At 35.7% G+C, this 21,488-nt stretch overlaps 2 protein-coding genes across 3 annotated transcripts in view; one reads left to right on the plus strand and one right to left on the minus strand.

Moving 5' to 3' along the window:
* Window positions 1-249: 249 nt before the first annotated feature.
* Window positions 250-12,355, minus strand: STYXL2 (serine/threonine/tyrosine interacting like 2). The gene is made up of 6 exons (XM_026700712.2): window positions 12,106-12,355; window positions 9,578-9,702; window positions 7,459-7,553; window positions 5,912-6,143; window positions 4,376-4,593; window positions 250-3,506 (listed from the first exon to the last, which is right to left on the minus strand). The coding sequence occupies exons 2-6, from the start codon at window positions 9,682-9,684 to the stop codon at window positions 667-669; spliced, it is 3,492 nt and encodes a 1,163-aa protein (XP_026556497.1). The 5' UTR covers window positions 9,685-9,702; window positions 12,106-12,355; the 3' UTR covers window positions 250-666.
* A 1,760-nt stretch (window positions 12,356-14,115) lies between these two features.
* The window catches only part of GPA33 (glycoprotein A33), a 34,893-nt gene continuing 27,520 nt past the window's right edge, over window positions 14,116-21,488 (plus strand). The window contains exon 1 of one of the 2 annotated variants that reach the window (XM_026700710.2): window positions 14,116-14,534. In XM_026700710.2, the coding sequence (XP_026556495.1) occupies window positions 14,492-14,534 (43 nt within the window). In that variant the 5' untranslated portion in view covers window positions 14,116-14,491. The remainder of the gene's footprint in view (window positions 14,535-21,488) is intronic. The other variant, XM_026700711.2, reaches the window with a different exon arrangement.

Here is a 21,488-nt window from a genome sequence, read left to right on the forward strand (position 1 = left end):
CAGAACAAAGGAGCTGTTATAAAAATTTGCTGTTGTTATTAGGTCTGTCCTGGACAAGAATCTGTAGGGAAACTCTCCTGGAACTTATCATAATATGCAAACAGATATCTTGAGACATCTTTTATTAAAATACTTAAGCATAGGAACTCAACTCTAGGCATTGTGCCCAATCCAAAACAGAGATTGGATGCATTGACGCTTAAAAAGGATATGCTGCTATTGCATGCATTTTATAAGTTGATTTTTCCGTTTGGTTTGAAAGGTAAATTTTATTTCTGAAATTGTCTTTGAAAACAAAATTAAAATCTTTAGACCAGGTCTTCCCATGTGGCTGAAAAGTGATATTTTGTTCCAAATTGTCATGAAAACAAACATTACATTTACACCCTTAGTATTTTCTATATAGATACACCCAAGAGACAAGCAATAGCTATGTAGTTTTGTAATTAGAAAGAAAAGAATATTAGAAGTTGAGATTACAGATTATTCCCACAATGATCGAACTGAATGAAAATCCAGGCCTAAATAGTGCTTGATCTACTATTTAGTGGAAAGGTGAATAACAAATATAAATAAAGTGATTAAAGTATACTATTTAAACCTTGGTTGCTTACAAATACTTAGAAGGTTTCCTCCAAAAGTAAGGTAGAAATGGACTGGCATGACTTAACTCTTCATTACTCCTTTCTGTCGCTGAAGCTTTGCTTTAGTTTCTGCTTGTCGACTTCTCCAGGCAGCAATGATGGCATCATCATCCATTTCTTCCTCCTTCTTATGAGTGCTTTGTCTGTTTCTTATTAAATGTTTTGATGTGATATACTCTTTGCTTTCTTCCATATTTTCTTCTTTTTCTGTACCATCTTCAGACTTTGCAAAACTCTGGGTGAATTTTCTCTTTGCTCCAGATTCAGTCATGTCTAATCTGGACTCCTCTTCGTGTTCTTCCAAGTGATACAATCTGGTCAAAGGTTTGGAGAATTCTGAGGTATAGGGGGATTTTGGAGTTCTAGAAAAACACGGCTCTGGACTTCCTTCTGCAGAATTTATCTCACTCATTTTTGATTCTGATTCTTGAGCAGAGGCAGAGGAAAATTGGGAAGAGGTTCTTTGCAGTTTGTTCTGATACTGATGGGTTGCAGAACTATTCATTTCTTCTCTCTGAGATCTGGAACTTCTATAACTAGAAGCTTCAGTGTCCACCTTTCTGAAAGTGGATGAGTTCTTATATTTCTCACTACTGCCCTCAGTGAAGTCCTTATAAGAGGACTTTTCTTCTGCTTTCAAACCTCTGAGCCACTTGTTTACATTGCTTTCTACTTCTGACTTTATAACACCCCCAACATTAGCAAATTGGCCTGAGAGAGCAGAAACTGTGTCACTGGAATTATTATCATCTGTTGATGGATGCCTAGGGCCACCATTTACATTTTCTATACTTCTGTCATATAGATTTTCTCTTTTTTCATCTTCATCATTTCCCTTGATCTTTTTCTTCTTAAATAATGTGCTACGTTTATTCTCATTAATAAGTTTCTCAGTTTGGTAATCTGAAATCTTCTCTCTCATTTCTGTTTGCATCTCCCTTTCCTTTCTGCTAAGTTTCTTCAGATCTACCTCATCAGCAAAAAGGCTGAAAAGAGGTTTACTTGTCTGAGTTACTTTTCTAGTTGAGACAGAGTCTTCCATACTGACTGAAGTGTTACAAGATAGGATGGATTGAGTGTCAGCATACTGAGGGTTTTGATTAAGCAGTGAAGTAGAACTAGATAGAGGTAAACCAGTTTGTGCTTTAAGCAGAGATGACCTGTCATTTTCTGCATGTCTATTTGGATCACCTGACTTAACACTGGAAGACAATACAGATGGTGAACGAGACAACATAAGGATTTCATTTTGTTTCTGAGCGATAGTTTCATTAACAACATTGGCAATCCAATTTTGAATGCTGGCTATTGATATTGTTTCATCAGGGCCAATGGATGGGCCAGGCACACTTGCTGACTTACCCCCATGACTGCTTTTAGCCTGAGAAAAAGATGAGCGATTGGTCTGCATGCTTATTGCTGAAGCTGAATCCTCTATCCCATTTACAGAAGCTGTTGATGGCCAAAAAGCTGACAAAGGGATGCTTCCACTCATGGAAGTTTCTGCCTCCCAGCTACAGAGAGACTGGCTTTCCTCCAAAACCTTCTTTGAGTGTTCAAGTAACTCCATTCGTCTCTGTTTTCTCCTGGCACAAGTGGAGTTCTCACCTTTGGTAAGCTCTACAATATCATCCTTATTTTCACTACCAAATTTCTTCTGGTGCTTAGTTTTCCAGGCTTGGTAGGCAGTCATATTGATATCTGACAAGCTCTTCTCTTCTTCCATAGATTCTTTATTTTGTTGGCTACTGTCTTCAGCCTTGGATTGCTCAACTTCTGAATCTTTTTTATGAAAACCAAACTGGATTCTTTTAATCTTCCATCTTTCTAAGGCTGTCAACTTGTCTTTGTTTTTTTGGCAGAAATTATAAAATGAACTAGTATCAGTTAGTACACTTTCTGTATCTATATCCCTTTCCCCTGTTCCAGTTAGTACACTTTCTGTATCTATATCCCTTTCCCCTGTTCCATTTTCAGATCTTAGATTCTCATTAGTATATCTACCTCTTGAGCAATATTTCTTAGAGGCTTCTTTTTCTATCTCCATCATCCTCTCATTCCACATATCCCAGCTACTTTCTGTTGACATCGAATCTGTACGCCCTCTTCTCATTCTGTTGATGCTACTTGCTTCCAGCTCTTGTTTCAAGATCCTGATTTCTTGGCTACTCACACTTTCAGTATCACTTGTATCATTTACGAGGCATGATTTTTGTCCCATGTTAGACTCCCCTTCCTTGGAAAACATGTAGCTTTCCATTTGGTACTTCTCATTTTGGCATTGCCATGCTTGAATCATTTGATCTACATTTTCCTCAGATTCTACTTGTCCTTGAAATGATACGTCTGAGGGCTTACTTTCTGCATTTTTCTTTAAAATTTCCTTGGCGGGCAAGCCTTGTTTTCTTCTCCATTCTTCATAGAGTTCTTCCTCTTCCTCTTCACTGATAAGAGTAGGCTCCTTGGAAAACTGACTCAACTTTCCCACAGAAGAGGCAGTCATTGCACTTCCCAGGAGACTTGTTGTGTCTTCTTCCTCTACCATGATAGAGTGGACTTTGGCTCCCACAATACTCTTAGAATCTTCTGTCTCAGATAGTAAGGAACAACTTCCAGCTCGTATAACAGAACTTTGGCCATCTGTTGTATCTTCAGAATCTTCTTCCTCTTCCCGTTCCGCCAGTAGCTTTTCATTGAGTTCTCGGAGCTGTTTCAGAAAGCCATCATTAGGATAAATAGCTCTCTTCTTACGGATAGTCAGTAAAGCTTCTAATATTGTCATATGATGGAAGATCATTAGATAAGCAGATACTAGCACCGCTGAGCGACTGACTCCCATTTCACTGCTCACCAGAACTTTTCCTAGAAGTAAAATTATATGAATAATAATTTCAGAACCATATTACAGTATTGCTGCATGTTTAGTATATTTTGAGCTAATAAAAAATAATCTGCCAGTGCTAGGCATCATGATACAAATATCTAAAGCTAGGAATTTGATAAAATAAGCTAAAAAGATAATGCATTCTCCCTACCACAATGCTTTTATTTTATATATTATTTTGCTAAACGAAAAAAAATAAACACAATAGCATTAAGGAATCAATATAACTTCACAATTTATAAGCCAGCAATAAAAGGAAATGAAAGTCAAGCTCTAAATATTATGGATACTCACAAATGGCCCGATCATTGACAAAGTTGAATGACAAATGTACTAGTTTTAGATCTGCTTGTAACCACATAGTAATTATTTAAAAAAAGATAAAAACACGTATAAATTTTTTTTAAAAAAAGAAGTTGCATTGTAACTATGGAAGTTCATAAAAGTCATTTCTGAAATCATAATGAATCCATGCATGACGGGTCTGCCTCCATTTCTAGCTCAAAACAGCATAAGGATATCCTGGCAACATCACTTTTTTGCTATATATATCTCTGATTTTCCATCTTCAGCCCATGAATCAAACAGGTTTGAATTGTCCTTACCTATGATGGAAGTATTTTTCCTATTATTTTGATGCTGTTCAAGGTCATATCTGGCATATAAAAACCACTAGGCTTTGTGATCAATTACCTCAGAGAAGAACCAGAAGACTGCAGTGGCTTAGGTAACAGAGACAGACACTCACACTGGTACAATTTTCTGTTGAGTCAACGGATGAATCCCTTCAATTCAGCAATGGAGAAAGGCCCTGGCCATGTAAACTAATATTGTATGCTTTATTTACCTCTGCAGGTTAATAATGCTTCATCAAGAAACTCTGCTGCAGGACGGAAATGTTTCGCGATCTCCTCATCTGGAAAATCATCCACCTCAATGCCCAAGTACTGAATATTCATTCCATTATAAAAATCTGGTCCTGTATATACACCAGTGCCATGAGCAGCATTCAGGATGTGAGTAATTCCTAGCCTCTTTAGCCGTCCTTTATTTACTGCAGCACTCCTTCAATGCAAAGAGAAAAGACATTAGATTCCAGATTCCAACTGAAAATGAATCTGTACCAAACAGTATCCAAGAGAAAATTGGTTGAGTCTGTTAGCATCTGATGATGAATCGATATAGTAAGTTCATGTCAGTCATAATTTTTTGCCATAGTTTCACAAAGTTCACAAAGAAATCATTTATAACAAATATAGGACTGTGGGAACTGTCTTAGATTGCATTTTATGCCATTTTAATGACAGGTTTTAGCTTATTTGTTTCCTTGCATGCTGCCTTTTATTGTTGACGTAACACTCGTGGTTATTAAAACATCCATTTACATAAAAAAGGAACAGAATAGAGAAAGAAATACAGATATTCCTCAACTTACAACCACAATTGGGCCCAACATTTCTGTTGCTTAAAAGGCAGTTAAGTGACTGTTGCCCATTTTATGACTTTTCTTGCCACAGTTGTTAAGTGAATCACTGCTAGTTGTTATAGTAACATGGTTGTTAAGTGACTTTGCTTGGTCAAAAGATTGCAAAAAGTGATCACATGACCCTGAGCCCCTGCAACCATCATGAATATGAATCAGTTGCTAAGCATCTGAAGTTTGATAATGTGACCATGGGGATGCTACAAGGGGTGTCAGTGACCATCTGAAACATGGTCATAAGTCACTTTTTTCAGTGCCATTATAACTTTGAATGGTCTGTGGTAAAAAAAAAACGTGTTGTTAAAAAAAACAAGAGGTGAATGTACTGAGAGTTCATTTAATGGGGAGGCCTAAAGTTTTTAGGGTAAAATGGGTAAAAACAACAACCCCAAAATGTTGTTTTGAGGCAGCACAAATTCATGAGACTGGGTGGATCTCTTGAGGCAGAGATTTCCACTACTCAGGTAGTGCAGAAAAGGCCCTTTCCTACAGACCAGGCTTATTACTGACATCAAGATATGAAAAGAGCCTTCCTGCAGAACCTGAAGAGTAGTCAGACTCATATATATTAGGAAAAAACAGTATATTCAGAAGGCTGTAGCCTTTTGTATTGGTCTCATGAGTTATTTTTACTGTCCTCACTATTATGGGAAAGGAATGTAATTACACCAGGAATCCCCATTTATGTACTGTGTTTTTGAAAGGAACTTGTCATGTGTACCTTTTGAATGTAACTTTTAATTTCTATTGTGTAATTTCTCTAGGTTTTTCTTGAGATGGACAGATTGCAATTTAATGTGTTTAATTACTAATCTAACAATACTGGTCATTTTCTATAACACAGACTGAGGAAGCCATCCTCTGAGAATCTTATTCAGACAAAAACATCTTTGTACTCACTTTTCTGCTAAGAAGATATTTGGCCAGACCTCATCAATGGCTTCCCTTGGTGATTCCAGATAGTCTTTCATAAGTGCTCTCTGTATGTCCATAACACATGGTGTGTTGAACAGGCTAGTATCATCTATCTTTTCCTTAACTCGGTTATAGAGATCTTCCATTAGCAACTGCTCTGCAGATTCCAGCATCCCTGGACATACAGCGTCTACTTTTACTTCTTTTGTCTTCAGCTCTGCAATGAACCCAGATTTTCATTTTCAAAACTACAAAAAAAATTGTTTACCACTGACTATAGAAATTGACATGACTATTAGCTATCTACTCACTTGCCCTGAATTATAATCACAGTGTTGATGGACAAAAGAACTAGCAAGCTATTTTATCATAATATTTCACTATGTAGTCTCATTCCAGTATTAAAAGGATTGAAAATACACGCGCACACACACATATACACTAGCTTGTAGGGAAAGTACCCTATTCAAAATAGAAAGTAATGTCTTTCCATTATAAAAGGGAACAATTGCTCTGCTTCCAGGAAGTCAGAATTAAAATGGGAAATTGACATGGCATATAATTATAGAGCCATGCAATACCTGTACCCAAGGCAAATAATTTTCTATATGGATTAACTCAAAATGTGTCTTGTTTAATCACATTTCTCTGTAATTAGTTGTTGCTTCTTAATTACTAGCTCATTGCTATTTACAATTTATTGTAAAAATTTGCTTTGGATTTTCAGGGCTTCAGAGAAGTAAATTTCAGGTAGGTGAATTAAAAGTACAAAGTATATGTGTTAGAACTACATTTTGCACCTATGGAATTAACCTCCACCTCCCCATCCCCCTGGACATCAACACAATCATATTTTTGAAAACTTATAAATGTGGGTGTATGACCAAAAGGCAAGCTTGGTATTTCTTGGGGTCCATGGGCTAGGGTAGGCTTCTGTACTAACCCCTGGAAAGTTATTAATCCTTGTTCTTTTTCTTTTAAAAAGTTACAAACAACATAATTTTTGATAAAAAATGAGAAAAAAATAGTAATTAATCTTCCCTTGGAAAAAATAATTGAATAATCAAGAAACAGTGAATCTATAATTCTGCAGATGAGAAAGCACAGGCAAAATAAATTTGAATTAAAGATGAAGTAGCTTTCCAAACAATATTTTTTGTCATCTGCAGCAAACATATGATGGTGCAATTCATTTTGACTTTCTTTAAACCACCAAAATGCTAATCTCAAATAAGATGGAAAATAAAGACAGAAAAATTTAAATGAAAAAAATCAGGGTTGGTATGATCTGGAATCTGAATAGAAAGTGTATTTAAAAAGGATGGGAATTCCTGACGGCTTTAGAACAGAAGCATTGTAATATATTAGAAATATGTTTTATGAAGGTCCTATGGATATTCCAGAATTCCTGAATTGAACTGAAAAGTAGCACAATTTTCAGTCCTTTTCTCCTTCCTGGTGCCAGCCAATTTATGAACATACCAATTTCTTCATGCTCATATAATTTGATTAATCTTCTCTTCAGATCATACCTTCCTTGATGATCTGTTTAGCAGCCACAGCAGATGATAGATGGATGGGTTCCATGAAGATGCTCTCAGTCTCTGCATCTGATAGCACTGAAAACCTGTCAGGTAATGAAAATGCCATAAAAGCAAGCATTGGCAACTTCTATTCTATTATAGCTTTTGTCTACTTTTTGAAAACAAAGCAACTTAGAAGAGATAAATTATACAATAAATTATACAAGATGTTTCCTGAGGGTCTCTGTTTGCAGAGTTGCTTCATAATGAGTAATAACTTACAGATAGCTGACATTTTTCTGTAAAGATTTCATTCTAATCTATGTTTCCTTCTCCTCAAATATGCTAATATGAGCAACCTCAACATAAAATTATTTTTACAAAAAAGAGGTGATATTGCTTCCTACTGTGTATTGACTTGGCAGTATGGAAACATATTTGTAACCACATATTCATTAAAGAAAGAAAACCCCACTTCACAATGTCAGTCTTCATTTTGGTTTTCTCCTTTATAAGATGGGAGCAGTAATAGACTGTAGACAGTCAAAACTATAATTTATTCACTCAAGTAATTTATTTCGCTGCCCATGTCATAATAGTGGCTCAGGGCAGTGTACAGAAATTAAAATTCAAAGATTAAAGCAATAACCTGTGGCATTCAATAAATGAGACCGTCTAATAAAAAAACCCCACATCAATAACAGGACCAGTCTAACTTTATGCCCAGACATCTGAGGAACAGGTACTGTGATATTATAGGTATTATGTGAAGAATATGTTTTAAAAACTTGTAGGAGATGGAATTGGCCACCTAAATTCTTTGAAAAGAAGCCAGGGGCAGGTAAGGTGAAATTATGCCTTGCTGTCTCCATTTGATTGCAGAATTATTGCCCAGAATGCCTTTCTAATGGAAAACAATGTGGAAGTCCACAAGAATCCATTGAGTGTTTGCCACAGCCCCCTTTTTAGTAGAAAAATGTATTTCTTTTCTATCCACTAGAGGGTCTCTAAGTTTCTGAATCTTGCAAACATAGCTGCATTAATCAAAAAGGGTTTTTATGGCAACTGGTCATGAAGCAGTTTATGTATGCCAGTTTTCAAGCTAATAGCAGCTAAGTTGGCTAGGACAAGGGGGAAGTCCATATGGACTTGAGTTGAAATGTACAAAATATTAGAGGGCTGCAACATGAAGGGATTGGCCATTGAAAAAGCAAGAAAAGAGGACTGACAAATATTTGCCCTTCAGTTTCCTTTGTTAGACAGTTGGAAGCTTGCTCCATCTCAGATTTTCATATTAGGTTCCTTTTTATCTAAAAGTCCAAGAAGGAAATTTCAAATTTCAAATTGCATTTTTGAAATTCTGGATGTTGATGGTATATTTCTGTTTTTCAGTACTACTGTAATTACTTTATTTCCTTTCTTATAGCCTCCAGTGGAACTCTTGTTTAGTGTGCTCTCAGGACTGGAAATTACTTCCTGTTTTACTCCAGTTTTGCAACACAGAGAGAGGGAGAGGATTGTAGAAATAGCCCCTTCAGGCAAGCTCTATTCGGCTTAGAGCTTTGATCTCCAACACCATTCAACTGCAGCACTGGCTGTTCCCACTCTCAGCTGAATCTTCACCAAGTTTTTTTTTTTTTTTAATGGGAAGGATAGGCAGATTGGTGATGAAAAAGGTCATACTGCAGGCTAAAACAAACCAATTGTAAATATATCACCCCTTTTAACTAGACCTCCTTCCATTTCACTCACTACCCTCAAATTCCAAGTCTGTGCCAAAAGTAGAATTGAACAGTAGCATCCAAACCAATCAGTACTATAGAAAGATAGATGCAAAAACAGCAGCTTGGGTGGGCTTCTGCTCCTGCCTCATGGATGTCAGCAGCGCTTTTCCCAAGAATCCTCAGTGTTTGTACAAAACCTCTGTTGAAACAATTAAATTAGCAAAATAATGCTTGTGCTCTCAATCGTGGATTCTGAAAGAAGAAAGAACTCCCTAGGCCTTGTTCTTGGTAAGGATTTTGATAATGTGCTGGGTGAATGTAAAAAGAGAGAGAGAAATGAAAAAAATTGCAATTTGTTCTACACAAGGGGAGGTATATTGAGACTTATTTTGTGAAACATTCACCGGCTAGGCGAAGGGCTTCGAAGATAGTGAGCTTGCACTGCCTTCACATTAGGTTCTTCTCCATCAGGCACTGCCTGGTCCCTGTCTGGATCCATACTGCTTGCCATCACTGTTGTAGAAACCAGCTGAAATTGGGAAGAAAAGGATTGGCAGATCAAAATCAGTTAAATCATAGAACTCGATAAGGATTTTCATCAGCTGAGTCATACAAAGTACACTATATATTTTAGAAAGAGGGGATACACACACACACTACTTTCTGTAATAAAGCATTTCGAACAACCAAGATGTAAAGCTATTCAACACCACAGACAATACTGCTACTCTTCAAAAAGACCTTGACTATGTATCAGAATGGTCAAACAAATGGCAACTTCAAATTTCACCAAATCAATGCTCTGTCCTACATATTGGCAAAAAAAATATCAGAAAATAAAATACAGGCTGAATAGTCAAGACCTTGCTGATGATCCAAACTCTGTCACGGATCTTGGAGTACTCATCTCTAATGATCTAAGTACTAGAGCCCACTATAACTACATAGCCAAAAAGGCGTTAAGAGTTGTTAACTTAATCTTAGCTTTTTCGTACCTTTTTCTCTGGTAATATTACACTACTAACTAGAGCATACAAAACATTTGCTAGATGAATACTCGAATACAGCTCATCAGTCTGGAACCCACATTATGTATCTGATATTAACACAGTTGAGAAAGTTCAGAAACATTTCATAAGAAGAATTCTCCACTCCTCTGCTCATTGCAGAATACCTTATGTCACCAGACTTGAAATTCTAGACCTAGAAAACCTAGAACTATGCCGCCTTTGATCCGATCTAAGTATAGTATATAAAATCATACATTGCAATGTCCTACCTGTCAATACTTCAGCTTCAAGCATAACAACATAAGAGCAAACAATAGATACAAACTCAAGCTTAATCGCACCAAACTTGATTGCAGGAAATACGACTTCAGCAACAGAATGGTCAATGTCTGGAATACTCTACCTGACTCTGTGGTTTCTTCCCCAAACCTCAAAAACTTTAACTTTAGACTGTCTACTATTGACCTCACCCCTTTCCTAAGAGGTCTGTAGGGGCGTGCATAAGTGCACCAAGGTGTCTACCGTCCCTGTCCTATTGTTTCTTTTATTTTTTTATTTTTCTTATATGTATCCATGTATTCATAACTATGATTTTACTTATACCTATTATCTTGTAAGCAATTGACAAAAATAAATAAATAAAATAAAAATAAATAAAGATCAAACTCTAAATTCTGAAGAATTAAACCATGGAATTCAGTCAGAGGAATTTTTTGTAACTATGCAAGGAAATGAGATTCTTCATGATCACCTTATCCAATGCAAAAGTCTATTCATTTCTTACCAAATGATTGGGTGCATGCTATTAGGTATTCATATAAATAGAAAAATATCGTGTTATAATAAATAGATTTTCAAAACCCAAACCCTTTCTTTAAAAAAATAATATTTGAAACCTTTTGTGGGAGAATGAAAACTATTTGAATATTAAGTCATGTTTTAAGCAAATAGAAGCAAGCATTAAAAACACATAGGTACATTTTAATAGTTTATATGTTGCATTTGGCTTCAAGAGGAAGTTAGCTACAGCTATCTATAGTTGTAGCTACAGCTATCTATAGTTGTAGTTTCACATTTAGCAGGTCCATTTAGCACACTCAACATGGCAAGTTGAGTCTAGTTCAAAATTTTGTCTTTTTATAATTAATATGTAAATTAGTAATTTATAATATTTCACAAATTAAACATATTTATAAATTATGAACATATGTATATTATAAACATTTATAATCTTGTATCTTATTGTTTAATTATTAACACTGTTTCCTATATATTGGGGTTTTGCCCATGGAATGTTACTGAACCTTCCAAATATGCTTGGCCTGGTTTTGCAAACCCAAGATCAAGTGTTTGGAGACTGAAGTACTGTGAAGTATTGCTTAAGGAGGCAAAACAAATTTCTTGAGAAGCAAAACAAAACATTTAAGACTAGTAATTCTCTCTTTACAGATTTTTCTCCAACACTATTAAAATACAAACATGCTTTGGAAATTTCTGTGTGTCTTCTCAGAAATATATTCTACTGAGTTTATTGGAATCTATTTCCAGTTAAGACTGTCACCTAAAAGAGAGCATTTTTTAAAAAATATTTCCATTTTGAATTCTCTGCCACTTTCCCAGGCTGAAATGGATGTCCCGGATCATGTTCTGACTTTAAAGGAACATTATGAATCCAGTGTTATTTCAACAGGTCCCTTACTCTGGATTCTGTAGCCCTTATAGAATTAGCTTTCCCACTCTAATCCCCGAAGCTATGATCCTTATTTCCTTCTTCTGCAGTTCTCATTTTCACCCCTTGCAGCTTTTCTGAAATGTCAGGAATGCAGTCAGGCCGCCACAAGCAAGGGTGGGTTGTTATTGCTACTTTGCTGTGATCTAACAAGTCTGACCTGAGGAATTATGACAAGCTCAAAACATCTTACCGTTTATGCTGTGAACATGTGTATCCCTTGGTGATAAAATTATCTTTGTTGAGCGGTCAGGCACAAACTTAAAAATAAATAAATAGGAAACTAATCAAAAAGGTAGGATCCAGGCAGTTGCCTTCTTTCCTTCTCAGTGATTTTTTTTGCAAAGGGACAGGACAACTGTCAGCTTCAAACTTTATCAGCCTTCTAAATATAACATCTCTAGGCACTGGCTGGCTGTTGGGTAATAATCAGGAGAAATGCCGTGCCTGGGCTTTTAACCCTATCCTTTCAAATCAAGGAATAAAAATCTGCAAAACAGTTCCAAAGTTTGATGGCCAAAACAATAATTTTATTATTTTTATATTCTTATGTCTGTTTACATGTGTCCCTTTGAGGATCAGGAACTAAAATTATTCTCTGTTTAAATATCTCCATTCCCATCTGCTCGTTCCTCTTATTTTTAATATAATTTTTAATTACAGGAAAGGCAAGCCTCAAAAGAAAATGAGAAGTTGAATTGGGGAAAATAAGCAAAAATCTTATGACACTTTAAAGATTAACGATTGATTATTGCAGTTGGTTCCTGAACTGCACCCACATAATGAGATACATGAAACATTACCCGAAGCAAGGAGGAGTGTGACATGTACACACAGCTATTTTTGAGGTTGTGGGGAAGGAAAAGAGGAAGAGAGAAATGCTGAAAAGAGAGGTGAGAGACATAAGTATTTTTAGTTACTACAAAGCAGTGACGATCTTTGCACTAAAGTGTGCGAAACCCTGGTCTAAAATAGATTGGTTGGTTAATCTTTACATAACATAACATAAAGAATGGAGATCTGATATTATAATAATATCTCCAAAGCAGTGAGGAATACAGAATACTAGACCCACAGTTTCAGAGATTAGTAGGAAAGAAAAGAGGTTGGTTAAAACGAAATATCCATTAAATTTGAATAGATCCTTACACATTCGTATTCTGTGCTTGATACAAATGTATAAAATGGCAAATGGAATTTTATAAATTTCAAAAAAACATGCAGACAATATAGATTGTATAGTGCATAATATTTTTTTTCTGGATACACAACAAATTCCAGCATAATGGGTGGAGAAAGTTGGAAGTTTTAACAACATGGAATGTAGCAACAATATTGAATAAATGGAATATTGTAGCATTTCACAAGAGGAAGAAATAAATTAGATACCAATTCTACAGATAATGCCTAGTATGAAGTGTTTTTATTTCTTTAATGACGTAATGACTACCTTTGAATCAATACCAGTAAAACATAAATATGCAGTATCAGAGTCCCAAAGGTGCTTTTCCAAAAGGCAACAAGACTTTTTATCAAAGACACTTCTTCAATTCTGAGAAGACGCTTCTTGGATGAGAAATGAAACATTTTCAAGGAAAAAAAGAAAAGAAAATCCAATTGCCTTTTGGAAAAGTACTTTTGGGACATCCATGACTGGATGGATGAGAATCTCCATGGACATGCCATAACCCAGAGTGTTGCCTTACTGTAATTGTTCCTTTTGTGGTATCTGTACTAGCACATTTACTTCGCTGCTTGAAAAATCTGGCCTATTGCTATTTTATTTATTCATTTGTTCAATATTATCCTGCTTCTGATATATCCTAAAAATTCAAGACATCCTAAACAGAGATCTGTCTTCATTTTTTCTTATAACAACAATCCTATAAGGTAGATTGGGCTGATATAAGACAATATCCTGGGACTTTTTGTGGATGTAATCCTGAGTTTCCACAATCCTTGTCCAACATGTTAACCACTAAACCAGGGTTTCCTAAACTTTTTGCCTCACACCTCCCTTAAGTGTATCTTAATGTATGATCAAAAAATCCAAAAATCAAAACACAAGTGAACAATGAAAACAATACAATGAAATGTTGAGAAATATGGATTTATTATAACAATGGACACCTGAAATTTTCTTCACCCTTTCTGGACTCTGCACGTCCACAAGAAAAATATACTTCACACTTCGTAAAACCCTGCCCTAAATACCACTGGTTCTTTTCTGCATGTTCTTTTGTTTACCAAAAGAAATTTGTAAGAGTGGCTTGTTTAACTAGGAGAAGGCAGAGCAACTTAGAAAGGCATTGTTTCCTTGGCCATTCAGCAAGAGAATGGAAGATATGAAAACAAATCTACTGTGACACAACCTGCAATTCTTGTTACAAAGAGTGAAAGGATATAAGGAAGAGGGAGTGGAAAAAATCTAGGGCGGAAATTGAGACACAGTGCAAACTACAACTAGGAGGCAATTACCTTTTTCTTACTTTCTTACTTTCAGCATTGGATAGCACTTTCATTAATACCTGCATTCTTGACAATTTGAAGAAAAGACTAGAGAAAGCGGAGAAGCCACTATGAAAGCAAACAGCGGGGGTCCCCTCCTTATTATCAGTGCAGGTGAGTGGGTCATGCTACTTTGCTACCGTTTAATACACTTGTAGGACAGGGACAGGCAGAAGGATTACTTTGTCAGTAAATACTCATGCATTTTCTATAGTAAATATCTGAAATTTACAGTATGATAAATGTCTGATTGTTACTGGTTTGTTGTGCTTCCAGATGAATGTCTCTCTGTGAAGAAGCAACATATCATTAGAAGTAATGGGCTAAAAATAGGAAGGTTACAAATGGGAAATTCTAATGTGAATGAAAAAAGACAGCATACACTAAAAGCCTGATACAGAAGTCTGTATTACTGTTATATAGTTGAGGCAAATTTGTTATTTTTCTGCCCTCACCTTGTTTTTTTTCAAATATGGTATGGAATATGGCTTTATGGGTATCTAATGTTACAAATTTCCGGGAAATATTTTTAGGAACAAGCAATATAAATCTCCTTCTGGCTCTTGCTCTTCCTGGAGGTTAAGTTTTTGTTTTCAGAGATATTCTCTGTATTATAGTTGCTATAATGTGAAACAATAACTGTTTATATAGAACTAATTAAAATGGAAACAAAAACTAGTAAGATTACTCTAGCATATTGCCTTGTCAAAGGTTTAATTTTCACAATTTGTTTTTCAGTACTGATATGGGCAAAAGGATAATTTGAAATGCTTTATTAAATAGGCATCGACTGCTATTTTTCTATACTATAAGAGGGATTTAGAGGCAACTCTGAAATTAGAAAAATAGTTATTTTAAAACCACTCTTCATTGTAGCTTGGTTACCCTAACCAGTATGTGAGGCCTCATTAGTAGAAAATACATACTCCTAATCATGATATTGCCTCTGTGGAATTTTGTTTTGTTTTCTTTCCTTTCATGGCCAATATAGCTACTACTATATTGCTTTTTCTGAGAAAATGTGTTCCTTATTGTTAAAAAAGATCCCAAAGTGTGTTTTGGGTAAAACGATATATTAATATACACATAAAGCTGCTTTATAATCAAGCAGAACACAAGTCCATCTAACTCATTATCTATTTAGTTGTGGTGTAATCTTTTTAATGCTGGAGGCCATATTTTCTAGGAGCTTATGTCTTTTAGGTGTCACCTAGATGGAGCTACTACTGAGTGGGATGGGTATAAAAGAACTCACACTAATTGTCACCCTATGTTCTTCACTTCCTCCTACAAACTCATGAGAAGTGAAGCAATTGACGCTTGTCTTATCTGAATGAATATAATATGCATAGACTTAGATCATTAATCTGAGATGGAATAATTTGTGGTTCAGGGTGTTTGAGAACTGAATATTGACCTAACATGTACTAAGCATAGGGTTACCAATGGAGAATTGGAAATGAGGGCAGGTAGGGGGGAAAGAGGCCACACTGTTAGCTTCCTTTGCATCTGTGACAAAAATTACAGTGAAAAATTGCAAATAAATACATCAAATCAATCAAACAAACAAACTTAGGCCTGTATATATGTGAAAGCATTTTTTTCATTATGGGATGGATTAGTTTATTAATCCCAGGAATGTGCTAGAGTAGAGCTGGTTTGTAATTGATTAAGGACTTGTCAATTTAAAGCAGCAGTCCATGAAGCCTGGAAGGTACTAATCAGCAAATAAAGGTTACAGTGTGGAGCTTGATAATTTGCACTAGCACCTATTAAGGAAGTGTTACATCACAGTGAAAGCTAGTAAAAAAATAATATGTATGTACTCAAAAAGTTGAACAATATTTCATTTTAAGGCTATGTCTTCCAATTAAAGAATGAGGACAAAAGGAGGATCTTAGAGCATACAGAATATTCTTCCTTCCTTTCCCAAGGTATGATCTTTTCAGCCCTGGCAATATAGGCCTAAGGTTTAGTGGACTTTGTACAAGGTGACAAGGGCAGTAGGTTTTTCGTTGCTAGACTTTTCTAACTGGTAGCACCTTTCTAGTGTCTCTGGCAGAAAAATATCATTTTTAATCCTATCTGAGTTTGGCTAACTGGAGATGTGAAGGACTGAACTTAAATATTTACTATTAATTACAATGGTTTTTTAAAAAATTTTTATTGGTTTTTAAGACAAACATAGACAAACAAAACATAAAACCATAAAGCCATCTTCCATATATATATATATATATATATATATATATATATATATGTACATACAGTGTGTCGGTTGGTTTACAAATTGTTTTGTGCTTCCATTTTGTAGTCTTCAATTACAATTACATTGTATACATTATCATATTTTCAATCAAATATTAAATACATTAATATCATTGTTAATCAATCATTTGACTATACTTTTATTCATTCATGTTTTACGAAATAATTCATATTTTACTTAATTTGCTTTATGACAGTTCATATTATCATGTCAAATCTATCCTACAATCATTTTGTAGATGTAATAAGAAAAGAATACATCTTAATATATTTATTATTTTCTAAGAATCTACATATTTCATTACCATGTTTTATTGTCTAACCATTGATAGAATAGATCCCATATTTTATAAAATTGTTTATCATCTTGTTCTCTGATTTCAAATGTCAATCTACTCATTTCAGCACATTCCAATATTTTTTAAAGATTTCCTTCTGTAATGGTATTTTCTCATTTTTCCAATTTTTGGCAAATACAATTTTAGCCGCTGTTAATACACTGCTCAAAAAAATAAAGGGAACACTTTAACAACACAATATAACTCCAAGTCAATCACACTTCTCTGAAATCGAACTGTCCACTTAGGTAGCAACACTGATTGACAATCAATTTCACATGCTGTTGTGCAAATAGAATAGACAACAGGTGGAAAGCATAGGCAGTTAGCAAGACATCCCCATTAAGGAGTGGTTCTGCAGGTGGTGACCACAGACCACTTCTCAGTTCCTATGCTTTCTGGCTGATGGTTTGGTCACTTTTGAATGCTGGCAGTGCTTTCACTCTAGTGGTAGCATGAGATGGAGTCTACAACCCACAAAAGTGGCTCATGTAGTGCAGCTCATCCAGGATGGCACATCAATGCGAGCTGTGGCAAGAAGGTTTGCTGTGTCTGTCAGCGTAGTGTCCAGAGCATGGAGGCACTACCAGGAGACAGGCCAGTACATCAGGAGACGTGGAAGAAGCCGTAGGAGGGCAACAACCCAGCATCAGGACCGCTACCTCCGCCTTTGTGCAAGGAGGGACAGGAGGAGCACCACCAGAGCACTGCAATATAACCTCCAGCGAGCCAAAAATGTGTATGTGGTTGCTCATATGGTCAGCAACAGACTCCATGAGGGTGGTATGAGGGCCCGACGTCCACAGGTGGGGGTTGTGCTTACAGCCCAACACCGTGCAAGACATTTGGCATTTGCCAGAGAACACCAAGATTGGCAAATTCACCACTGGAGCCCTGTACTCTTCACAGATGAAAGCAGGTTCACACTGAGCACATGTGACAGACGTGACAGGGTCTGGAGACCTGTGGAGAACATTCTGCTGCCTGCAACATCCTCCAGCATGACCGATTTGGCAATGGATCAGTAATGGTGTGGGGTGGCATTTCTTTAGGGGTTCACACAGCCCTCCATGTGCTCGCCAGAGGTAGCCTGACTGCCATTAGGTACCAAGATGAGATCCTCAGACCCTTGTGAGATCATATGCTGGTGCTGTTGGCCCTGGGTTCCTCCTAATGCATGACAATGCTAGACCTCATGTGGCTGGAGTGTGTCAGCAGTTCCTGCATGATGAAGGCATTGATGCTATGGACTGGCCCGCCCGTTCCCCAGACCTGAATCCAATTGAGCACATCTGGGACATCATGTCTCACTCCATCCACCAACGCCACATTGCACCACAGACCATCCAGGAGTTGGGGGATGCTTTAGTCCAGGTGTGGGAGGAGATCCCTCAGGAGACCATCCGCTACCTCATCAGGAGCATGCCCAGGCATTGTAGGGAGGTCATACAGGCATGTGGAGGCCACACACACTACTGAGCCTCATTTTGACTTGTTTTAAGGACATTACATCAAAGTTGGATCAGCCTGTAGTGTTTTTTTCACTGTAATTTTGTGTGTAACTCCAAATCCAGACCTCCATGAGTTGCTAAATTTGATTTCCATTGATATTTTTTGTGTGATTTTGTTGTCAGCACATTCAACTATGTAATGAACGAAGTATTTAATGAGAATATTTCATTCATTCAGATCTAGGATGTCTTATTTTTGTGTTCCCTTTATTTTTTTGAGCAGTGTACATTTACAATCAGGTATTTCAATTCTTTATTATATATTTCAGGGAAAATTCTCAAGTCTATATGCTTTTTTGTCATTTTTTCCAACCACGTGTGGATTTTAGTCCAATATTTTTTGGCATCCGCACAAATCCACCACATATGGTAATATGAGCCAGGTATCTAATGACATTTCCAACATTTTTCAGATTTGTTCTTGAACATTCTTGCTATTCTTGTCAGGGGGAAATGCCACCTGTAAAACATCTTATACAAATTTTCTTTATATGCTGTTGACATTATCATTTTATAATTTTGAGACCACATTTTTTGCCATTTCTCTAGATCAATCCCATATCCAAAATTCTTCCCCCAAGCAATCATTGTTTCTTTAACTTGTTCTTCTTCTAGTTTAATTTCTAATAAATATCCATACAATTTTTTAATCACCTTTTCATCAGTACCTGTCAAAATCTTATCTAAATCAGTCAGTTTATCATAGAAACCTTCTGTTTTAGAATCTTTATCATACCTTGAATGTATTTGCGCATATGAAACCAATTCATCTTTATACCTTGTTCCTCTAATTTTTGCATAGATTTAAATTCACCCTTTTCATTCAATATTTCACTATATCTAACTGTTCGTTCCTTTTTATATATTATAAGAAAATGCTTCAATAGTTGATAACCAGACTGGAATTTTCAAATAACATTGCCTTTTAGTCTCCTCCCAGTTTAACCATAGAGACTCCCATATATAATGTCTTCTAAAATACCCCTGTGTTTTAGTTCCTTTATACTATAGAAAAGCATGCCACCCCAACAACACATCATGTCCTTCTAATGTCAACAATCTAGTATTTCTTAATGTTACCCATTCCTTAACCCACATCAAATTTGTAGCTTGGTAATACTACTCCCAATTAGGCAAACCAAATCCTCTTATTCTGGCATCTTCATAAAGAAACTTCATAAAGTTTTAACTTTATTCTTGCTTTCTTACCTTGCCATATATATTTCAACACAATTTTATTTAAATCTTCAAAATAATCTTTTCCAAGCCTAACTGGAATTGTTTGGAACAAATGTAAAATTCTGGTTAGTATATTCATCTTGATTTTTGATATTCTCCCTATTAATATGATTAATTACAATGTTGAAGTCTGGCTTGCTTATTATATCTGATAAATTTGTGCTGAATTGATATTTGTTGTGGAGTTATTGGGTTACTGGCTCCTAGTCTGTTCCATTAAGAAGAATATCTTCATTGAGAACAACTTTTTCCCCAATTCCACCTTTCTCTTCTTTTTTCCTTATTTCCCTTTCTTTTTTGTTTTGTTGAATTAAATAAAGACAAGAGGAAAAGAACACAATAAACTATTCCGCACAAATAGATTACAGTAGCAATGGATTGCTTCATTAATCCCAATTGTATAGACAGATTTTATTCCCATAATTCATCTTCCTATCTATGCTTCACCAGTGATCATAGCTTTCCTGTTAAGTTATTTATTATAAGGAAGGAAATCCAGGTTTTTTTCCCATTAAAGGAATCGGTTTGTCGGATCCTTTAGACAAATCTCTCATCCTTAAGGTAAGTGTTTTTGTTAGATGAAGTCAAAAATCTCATAGGATCTTGCAAATGGATTGCATTTTCCCTAAGGTTCCAACTTTTTCCATAGTTTTGCAAGTCCTTCGCTTTATTTTTGCCTTTCACAGAGTTATACAACAATACTAGTATTAGACTATTATGGTTGTATTAGAGTAAACCAAAGTGATTTTACTTGTCTTCCTTATTCTTTTTAAAAGACCAAGCCAAAGTCCAAAGATTATATATTCTTTCACCCCATCTTATCCAGGCAGGTGCACATTATAAAAACACAGCATTATTTGTAATATAAATATTATAAAGTAATACATTATTACTATTGTATTTGCAGTAGACAGACATGCTGCTGGTGTGCACAGGAAAGGAAACCATTTACTTTTAAGAAGTTTTCAATATGAGTGCCCTCTCTGTCCTCACTAGTTTCCCAAGACTTTTTCATAAATGGTCTTTGCCAATGGCTAGTTGTGCAGGCACACATAATTCATTTTGCTGAGATGAAAGAGGGAAAACTATCACAGATTGGTTCAACATTGCCTAATCAAAATACAAACATTACTATCTAAACTAAAGATTGTGGGAAACAGCACCTTGTTGACAACTGTACAAAGAGCCCATCAAAGATAAATTTGCTTTTTAAAACTGCCGTATAGAGATGATTGGGTAATATTTGAAGACTATAATATGGGAAATGTCCATATTATACCAATATATGGAGGGAAACTTCTGATTTTTCTGTTTTAGGGGACTATGGGTACAAGTAGGCTGCTATCTTTATATCTTTTCTTTAAATAGAAATAATACTTTGAAATGTTACTTTACAGCCAAATGACTGAAGTTCCAATCAAATTGCCTCAAAAATCTCAGCAAATTTTAAACTGTTAAAGTTTTATAGTCTAGTTAGTAGGACTATTTCTTGAGTTGTATTTTGGCTGTCTTGAATACTTTATATGATCAGAAATACTTATATTTATGTATTTAGGGGACTCAATGAAAAGTACACCCTGGATGTTGTAATTATATTATTTTATACTTATATGCAAAGTCCTGCACTCTAATTAGATTTATATGTATAGGAACTCCACACAACTTGATATGGAGCAACTGATTGCAAAACATAAATGTACAGTGTGAAACAT

Source organism: Pseudonaja textilis, chromosome 7 (assembly GCF_049901715.1).
Source record: "Pseudonaja textilis isolate UNSWEBS1 chromosome 7, rPseTex1.2, whole genome shotgun sequence".
In the NCBI taxonomy this organism is placed as follows: domain Eukaryota; kingdom Metazoa; phylum Chordata; class Lepidosauria; order Squamata; family Elapidae; genus Pseudonaja; species Pseudonaja textilis.

Bases quoted from the DNA above. Each gene is read 5' to 3' on its own strand.
- STYXL2 (XM_026700712.2), bottom strand. From the start codon at position 9,684: ATGGCAAGCAGTATGGATCCAGACAGGGACCAGGCAGTGCCTGATGGA. The intron at 7,554-9,577 runs GTGAATGTTTCA...ATTACCTGACAG, and splicing joins CGAAGCCCTTCGCCTAGCCG to GTTTTCAGTGCTATCAGATG. The intron at 3,507-4,375 runs GTAAATAAAGCA...TTTTACTTCTAG, and splicing joins AGCATTATTAACCTGCAGAG to GAAAAGTTCTGGTGAGCAGT.